The sequence below is a fragment of the Nerophis ophidion genome, linkage group LG12 (genome assembly GCF_033978795.1).
Source record: "Nerophis ophidion isolate RoL-2023_Sa linkage group LG12, RoL_Noph_v1.0, whole genome shotgun sequence".
Classification (NCBI taxonomy): domain Eukaryota; kingdom Metazoa; phylum Chordata; class Actinopteri; order Syngnathiformes; family Syngnathidae; genus Nerophis; species Nerophis ophidion.
The window spans coordinates 27,943,544-27,952,750 of record NC_084622.1 but is presented as its reverse complement, the minus strand read 5'-3'; the positions used below and the strand labels follow the sequence as shown (position 1 = coordinate 27,952,750).

General features: G+C 45.0%; 1 protein-coding gene across 1 annotated transcript in view; it reads right to left on the bottom strand.

Annotated features, from left to right (window-relative positions):
• Positions 1-1,756: 1,756 nt before the first annotated feature.
• LOC133563227 (CD81 antigen-like) overlaps positions 1,757-9,207 on the bottom strand; it is a 32,469-nt gene continuing 25,018 nt past the window's right edge. Inside the window, exons 4-8 of the mRNA XM_061917235.1 lie at positions 8,965-9,039; positions 8,770-8,883; positions 7,295-7,393; positions 2,627-2,710; positions 1,757-2,535 (exon numbers count right to left, since the gene is read on the bottom strand). Coding sequence (XP_061773219.1) covers positions 2,470-2,535; positions 2,627-2,710; positions 7,295-7,393; positions 8,770-8,883; positions 8,965-9,039 — 438 coding nt within the window. The 3' untranslated portion in view covers positions 1,757-2,469. The remainder of the gene's footprint in view (positions 2,536-2,626; positions 2,711-7,294; positions 7,394-8,769; positions 8,884-8,964; positions 9,040-9,207) is intronic.

The following is a 9,207-nucleotide window of genomic DNA, read 5'->3' as shown; positions in this document are numbered from 1 at the left end:
CATGCAGTATTTCCTTGACATCGTGTAATTGAAGTCTGATTAGGGAAATAACTGCATGGACTTGGCACACCTTGGCAGTTCTGCACCAATCCAAACTACAAGAATAATAAACATACTGTTAAATTATTACTGCTCTGATGATGTCAAGTATTTTCTTATTCTAAAAAGCTGCTTAGTTATTTCCTTGTATTCCATTCGATTGTGCGGGCATGCCTAATAAAGTAGCCGGTTGATGATCTTAAAAAAAAAAAAAAAAATCAGAAGTTTGGAGTACTGTTAGACATTAATGGGATGTTATGATGGGGCTTCACGGTGGAAGAGGGGTTAGTGCGTCTGCCTCACAATACTAAGGTCCTGCAGACCTGGGTTCAATCCCAGGCTCGGGATCTTTCTGTGTGGAGTTTGCATGTTCTCCCCGTGAATGCGTGGGTTCCCTCCGGGTACTCCGGTTTCCTCCCACCTCCAAAGACATGCACCTGGGGATAGATAGGTTGGCAACACTAAAGTGGCCCTAGTGTGTGAATGTGAGTGTGAATGTTGTCTGTCTCTCTGTGTTGGCCCTGCGATGAGGTGGCGACTTGTCCAGGGTGTACACCGCCTTCCGCCTGATTGTAGCTGACATAGGCGCCAGCGCCCCCCGCGACCCCAAAAGGGAATAAGCGGCCTAAAATGGATGGATGGATGGGATGTTATGATCTAAAAAAAAAGGTCGTTACAGCTTTTGCAGATGCAGCAGCGACATCTGCTGGCCAAAGTGATAATCACAAGCATGTGTGAGGCTCAAACGGAAAGAGAAAATGACAACATTCTGAATTAAAATAATAATGTAAAATACCATCAAATAATCAAACCATAACAATAAAACCATAAAATAATCAACATATTCAAGTACATTTTACAGCTATCATGTGCTGGATATACAGTAGACAATTACAGTTAAAGTACCACTGATAGTCACACACACACACTAGGTGTGGTGAAATTAACCACGCCAGTTGACCCATCCCCTTGTTCCACCTCTTGGTAGGTGAAGGGAGCAGTGAGCAGGAGTGGTGGCCGCGCTCGGGAATCATTTTGGTGATTTAACCCCCAATTCCAACCCTGGATGATTTATAGTCTTTGGTATGACTCGGCCGGGGTTTGAACTCACAACCTACCGATCTTAGGGCAGACACTCTAACCACAAGGCCACTGAGCAGGCTTGTTTGCCAGTAGTAGGTCCACCGTCATTAGAATAACAAGTTTGCAGCAACAAAGCTATTTACCACTGGGTGTGCATCGACAAACCTAAACAAGTCTGAACCAAAGCCATCCCCACTGGGATTCAAACCTATGACCTCATCACCACTGAGGAGTAAGATGTGCACATGGGTGTGTGTTTGTGCCAGAAATACAAGTCAGGTCTCTTTTGGATGTGCTGCACTGCTGGGATCAGGTGTAATAATTTGGATTTAGAGAATAGTTGTTCATTAGTCTTTTGCCCTCTGGTGGTGATGCAGGGTATTACAGTAGATTATTTAATAGGGATACTAAATTGGCCCTAGTGTGTGAATGTGAGTGTGAATGTTGTCTGTCTATCTGTGTTGGCCCTGCGATGAGGTGGCGACTTGTCCAGGGTGTACCCCGCCTTCTGCCCGATTGTAGCTGAGATAGGCGCCAGCGCCCCCCGCGACCCCGAAAGGGAATAAGCGGTAGAAAATGGATGGATGGATACAGGATAGGTGAAGTGTTTGTAAACAATTTAATAAGACAAGACTTGAAACAGCAAGAAGACGGTTTTATTTAACACTGCTGACTACAAACACACAAAGTAGTGACAAAGACCAGGTGGCTCAGATGGTAGAAAAGCCGTGCCAGCATTTTGAGTGTTCCAGGTTTGATTCCCGCATCCTAGTCACGGCTGTTGTGTCTTTTGGCAAGACACCTGTGTATGAATGTGAATGAATGTTTGGTGGTGGTGGGAGAGCAGCCTTGCTTCCGTCAATCCAGCCCAGGGCAGCTGGGGCTGCAAATGTAGCTTACCACCACAACCATGTGAATGTGGAGCAAATGAATTATGGGTTGTCAGTTTTCTGTGAAGCGCTTGGAGTTTCTAGAGATACGCTATATAAATCTAATGCATTATTATTATTAAAAGAGTAAGACTGCAGGGAGGCATGAAGTCTCTCTGTTACTAACATGAGACGTGCATATGTACAATTTATACATCCATAAAAACATCGGTTCACTAACTCAGAGAACTATGCCACACATTTAGTAGAAAGTTGTTATGATTGATAGTTAAGATACTCCATAAAGAAGGTGGGTTGACGACAGGCATCGTATAAAAAAAACAAAAAACCTTGTATGTTTTAGTCAAAGAAAAAAAGCAGAAATATCCACCAGGCTGAGTTGTAATTATAAGAAAAGATGAGCTGCAGCGTAAAAAAAATAAGTCCATTAAATAATGCTTGTCACTACTGCGTGGGCTCAGTACGCTACTGCGCTGTTACGGATCCCACAGCAGAGCACCATGGTAAAGATCATCTCGAAGATCTGGAAGAAGAAAAAAATGACACGTTCACTCAGCCAATATTTGTTGTGACGTGCACAGTACAACTAATGTAGTCTTAGGCATGGCCCTCACCATGATGACGGCCACCACGAGAGCAGCCAGACCAATCAGATAGAGCTTCTCTGAAAAGAGCTCGATCAGTTTGTCGTGACAGCTCTGTTTGGAAGGCAACACAAAGAATGACATTTTTTTTTCCACCTTTCAAGCAGCACATCTGAGTCACACAGTAGGAGATTATGGATTTTGACACAAAGCGCTCAAACGTCTGTCATCGTCATATCTTTATTGGCTTTATTGTTAAGATATCATTATTAATAAGTTGTTATCGTTGTCTTTAATGTAATTGCACTACAGCATTGTATATTGAATAAGTCAAATAGTTATTGTTGCCCACCTTCCTGGCATTAAAATAGTTCTGATTATGATTAAAGTAATGACTTAATTTAACCGCAACATTTGTTATTAGAGCACAATTGTTTTTGAGAGAGCCATAATCTACATCCACTATATGGTTCTCTCAAAGCTGCTTGTCATTAGAATACACTTGAAGGCTACAAGGCAGGGGTGTCAAACGTACGGCCCGGCCTGCAAACAGGTTTAAACTGGCCCCCAGCCTCCAAAATGAATTTGCTAAGGATAAAAATGAGCTGCAATCCTTTAATGAATAACGCTGTTCTACATGTATCCACTAGATGTCGCAATAGCAATTCAAGTGTAACCCTTGTTACATATGGCACTGTTTTAAAGATGATGTGTCAGCTGACTTTACACACCCTCTGGATTAGCTGCCGCTACTCCAATTTGTGCAGTAGCTACGCAATAAACCTTCTTTCATTGTAAGTTATCGACTCATCGGGTAAAATAACGAAACGGTAAGATGCTAGGACTCAAATCCACATGACCATCATCTTCGTAGTTAAAGTTCCGTGCAGTGTTTGCAATTGTTTGACAGCACGATGCTCACCCTAAAATCCATTGTAAAAATGTCTGTTTCTACATTTATTGTTTGTTTTATTTAGTTTTATGTTTGTAGTTATGTTACCTTGATTTCAGCCATTGTGTGGTTAATAATTGTTTTGTTTATATGATAATTGTAATATTTGAATGATGATAAATGAATGTGTTGTGGCAGTTGCGGCTGTCACCAATGCGGTGGTTTGAGGTTGCTTCTCAAAACACATCTTTAAGGGTGAACTGCCAACATTAGAATCCTAAACAGGAAGTGCTCAAAGTTTAATGGTTTTGTAAATATACAAATTAAAAGCTCATTTTGTTCTTCATTATGTGTAACGATGTGTCACTTCATTTCTGTTAGTTTTTTGTGTTTTTGTATTTACTGCCGGTTCAGTGCTCTTATTTTGTTGTATTTCCTGTTTTTATTCACGGAGCACTATTTTTCTCTTTTCGTTGATTGGCAGCGGTTCACACCTGCTGTCAATCACACTAGTGTCTATTTATGTTTCACTCGAGCACTCCTCAGTGCTCGATGATAACATTATGTTGAGAACGTTTATCTGCACGACTGCTTTATGTTTGCTTTTGTTATTTTCTTTTGTGTATTAAATTCATCTTACCTCCACGCAACTCTCCTGGATTCTTGCATACTCGGGGACACACAACTGCAGCCATGCGACATCCCAACAGTATCATCGAGCCAGAAGAAAGTGTCCTCGCGAGAATCCCTGTCGGCAATCCTCAGCCGACGTTCTGGACCGCACAATTCCTGGAGGACTTGAAGGCCAGGTTTGTGCGGTCCCAGCCAACAGATGCGGACCCTCTCCCCGCGGCAACGCCACCGGCTTCGGCTCTCCGACCGGCGCGTCCCCCGCCGCCATCTTTCCTCTCGGCTCGACGGCTGACTACGGCTCTCCGACCAGCACGTCCGCCACTTCCTGCATGCCTCGCGGCTCCCGCGGCAACGCTACCGGCTACGGCTCTCCGACCGGCGCGTCCTCCGCCGCCATCCTTCCTCTCGGCAACGCTGCCGGCTACGGCTCACCGACCGGCGCGCCCGCCTCCTCCTTCACGTCTCGCGGCTCCTGCGGCTCCGTCGCCGACTGCGGCTCTCCGACCGGCACGTCCGCCGCCGCCATCCTTCCCGTCGTCTGCTGAGCTGCTTCTCCCTGCTCCTACGCAGCTTCCAGCGGCTGCTCCCCGGCTGCTCTTTCTGCCAGCTCCCGCTCTCTTTTTTGGATCGCCGAGAGCTCCAGTGGAGCCCACAGTGAGGTCACTTTTGTCCTCCTGCTGGGACTCGGCGCGGGACGTGTCTTCGTCCCTCTTCCTGGCCTCCTCCCGCCCGTCCCTGGTTTTCGCACCGGGGGACGCCGACGAGCAGGCATGTCTTCCCGCAAGTGTGGACGGTTTCTGGCAGCCGCCTAGTGGAGGGGGGCCCACAATACACTGCGGTGCAGCCAGGCACACACCGCTGTCATCTTCGCAAGCGTCTCCTTCCACGGAGACATCTACGTGCCTGGCGGGTTTTCGCACAGCCCCAACGCCGGCTCCACGCCTAGCCCCTACGCCGGCTCCACGCCTAGCCCCTACGCCGGCTCCACGCCTAGCCCCTACGCCGGCTCCACGCCTAGCCCCTACGCCGGCTCCACGCCTAGCCCCTACGCCGGCTCCACGCCTAGCCCCTACGCCGGCTCCACGCCTAGCCCCTACGCCGGCTCCACGCCGAGTTCCAACGCCGGCTCCACGCACAGCTGCAACGCTGACATCAGCAGCACTACGCACGGCTCCACCGCCAAGAGCAGCACCACGCCGGGCTTCGTCACCGCCGGCATCCGCTACTCCTCGGCCGGCATTTGCTGCTCCTCGCCCGGCGTCATCTGCCGCTTTCACGCCGCCGATGACGCCTGCCGCTTCAACACCGCCGATGACGTCTGCCGCTTCAACACCGCCGATGACGTCTGCCGCTTTCACGCCGCCGATGACGTCTGCCGCTTTCACGCCGCCGATGACGTCTGCCGCTTTCACGCCGCCGATGACGTCTGCCGCTTTCACGCCGCCGATGACGTCTGCCGCTTTCACGCCGCCGATGACGTCTGCCGTTTTCACGCCGCCGATGACGTCTGCCGCTTTCACGCCGCCGATGACGTCTGCCGCTTTCACGCCGCCGATGACGTCTGCCGCTTTCACGCCGCCGATGACGTCTGCCGCTTTCACGCCGCCGATGACGTCTGCCGCTTTCACGCCGCCGATGACGTCTGCCGCTTTCACTCCGCCGATGACGTCTGCCGCTTTCACGCCGCCGATGACGTCTGCCGCTTTCACTCCGCCGATGACGTCTGCCGCTTTCACGCCGCCGATGACGTCCGCCGCTTTCACGCCGCCGATGACGTCCGCCGCTTTCACGCCGCCGATGACATCCGCCGCTTTCACGCCGCCGATGACATCTGCCACTTCCACGCCGTTGATGACGCCTGCGGTTTCCACGCCGCCGGTTACGTCTTCTGCTTCCCGGCCTGCTTCAGCGCGCCCGCTTCTACGTCGGCCGTGGATGTGGCCGTGCCCTGCGCACTCTCCTCTTTTTCGGCCAGTGATTTGGCCGTTCCCTGGCCGCCCGCCTCGCCAGTTCCAGCGGCGCTCTACGCGGCGCCGCCACCTGACTTTCCCTCGCTGGCTGCGGGGACACGAGGTTTGGCAACCCTCCACCAAATCCTCCCTCCACCCTCCCTTACATTTTGGACTTTTTTCCATTTTTTTTTCTTTCCCAGGGAACATCTGGTATCTGTTCCTTGAGGGGGAGGTCCTGTAACGATGTGTCACTTCATTTCTGTTAGTTTTTTGTGTTTTTGTATTTACTGCCGGTTCAGTGCTCTTATTTTGTTGTATTTCCTGTTTTTATTCACGGAGCACTATTTTTCTCTTTTCGTTGATTGGCAGCGGTTCACACCTGCTGTCAATCACACTAGTGTCTATTTATGTTTCACTCGAGCACTCCTCAGTGCTCGATGATAACATTATGTTGAGAACGTTTATCTGCACGACTGCTTTATGTTTGCTTTTGTTATTTTCTTTTGTGTATTAAATTCATCTTACCTCCACGCAACTCTCCTGGATTCTTGCATACTCGGGGACACACAACTGCAGCCATGCGACATCCCAACATTATGATTATGAAACTGCATCCATTTTTTCCTTAAAATTTCCATTGAGTGTTTTGCCAAAGTAAGTTATTGTGATATGTACATTTTCAGAATGTGCTTGTTCTATTTTTGGTCAAAGTAAAACAAAAACCACAATATGAAATTGTCTTTATTTTTAAGTTATTATGATTTTACCAGTCCTGCTCACATGGGATTTTCCTCAATGTGGCCCCTGAGCTAAAATTAGTTTGACAACCCTGCTATAAGGTGTCGTTGTTGGTCAAGTCAAAAATCGTAAAGCAAATAAATTCCTTGGAAAAACCTGTGTGTGTGTGTGTGTGTGTGTGTGTGTGTGTGTGTGTGTGTGTGTGTGTGTGTGTGTGTGTGTGTGTATGTATATATATATATATATATATATATATATATATATATATATCTCATGGATGGCTGGATATATATATATATATATATATATATATATATATATATATATATGTATGTATATATATATGTGTATATACTGTATGTATATATGTATATGTATGTATATATGTATATATATATATATGTGTGTGTGTGTGTGTGTGGGTGTGTGCGTGTGTGTGTGTGTGTGTGTATAAAGATAAAAAGAAAAACAAGCATGTATTACCTGAGACCTAAGAAAATCTTCTGGAGACTTTCTAGGACACAAAGTGCTTGCAACTTGTTTGAAGAGCGCTGTGTCGTCTCCTTTACCACAGCAGTCCAGCTGAAATGAATGACAAGGCTCTTTATCATTTTTCTAAATATGTACACACGTTGAGTACATTATCAGATACAACCACACAATTGGAAAACAAAAAATACAGCATAAAATATTTATAATGATTGGGGTAAACATGAAAAGAACGACTGAAAAAGGCGCTTTGTCAAAAGAAACAATTAGGCTCGTAAATTGATGTACTACTGTTCATTTTTACATGCAAACCAAAGAGTGGCGCCAAATTACTTTTCTTCCTGTCACTCACATCTGCCAGCTGTGACACAGTTGGGGAAAATAGTGACCTGAAGTTTGTTAGCAGGTTAACAAACAAGAGAGGAGCTATGATGAAAAAATATCATAGTGCTGATCAATGAACAACTGTCCAGCAACTACAAAATATGATACAGTTGTCCTTTGCCATATCGCAATATTGTGGCTTCCCCACATTGCAGATTGTTTATTTTTATATGTATTTATTTATTAAAGCCAACTCTACAATTTTTTAGTCCTAAATTAAGCAATTTTATGCACAAACATGACTAAATAAACAAAAGATATTATTACTACAGTAGTATTAGCCACTAAAGGAAACCAAACCAATCAGAGCACACTGTTCAGTATTGTGGCCACTGATTGGCTCAGCCTCAGGAAATGTTACTATATTGGATTAAAAGAGTGTAAAGGTGAATAAAGGTTCTTGTCTAGAGGGCTCTCATAATGTCAGAAGGTCGTCAATGTGTCTTTTGGGTGGGGGGTTTGGCTTTAGCTATGAAAATATCAGATTCATAATTACATCAATTAAAATATTGCTCTGTTGATTGCTATTCTGAATGTTGCCGGGCTGGGTTTGATTTTGGAATTGGAATTCTATTATTATGATATTATTGTGTGTTACTTTGTTGGATTGATTAAGTAAAAAAATAAAATAAAATAAATAAATATATGTATATGCGTGTGTCTGTATATATATTTACTGTACATATGTGTGTGTGTGAGAGTGTATATATATATATATATATATATATATATATATATATATATATAATCGGAAGGTCATAAATGTGTTTTTTGGGGGGGGGGTTTTTGGTTCTAGCTATGAAAATATCAGATTCATAATTAAGCTTTCCTATTTTGTAGAAATCAATTATCATTATGTCTGAAACCAATGAACAGCGATATCAGAGGGACCTTTGTGTCCTATTTTTATTGTATTATTGATAACATGATTTAGACTTTGCCTTAAAAAGTAGATTTCAGGAAAGATGAAAATGATACATTGTCCTATATTCAGTAGTTGTCTTATATCCTAGTCAATATGATAATATGTATTTTAGTCAAACGTGAGTGTTATATTGGTATATTTAGATACGATTTGATCTTACCGTGGTGTGAAAGACATCCAGCACCTTAATGGCAGCGTCTTTACTGGGGGAGCCTGACACATCCACAGCCTTGATGTACGCCGAGTCGTAGAAGTTGATCAGTTCTTTGGAGATCTGCAGTGACATGAGTTGTTTTGTTTTTTTAAATCACAAATCACTAACGTTGAAGTGTAGATGGTGTGTGTGTGTCCTCACTGTGTCTCTGTTCATGAAGCCCCAGATGGCAGCAGCCACTTCACAGGCGAAGAGGATTATCAAAAAGAAAAAGAACTGCAGAGAGACACAAATGCAATATTCAACTCCAGTTTGACAGATTTATTGATTTATGCAACATTATGAGGACCCTAGCATGTTTCAGATTTGAATCCCATTTGCTTACCAAAAAAACCCTGGATCAATTTATTACACTGTCCATATTTATTGGGCCAAAAAGTAAAT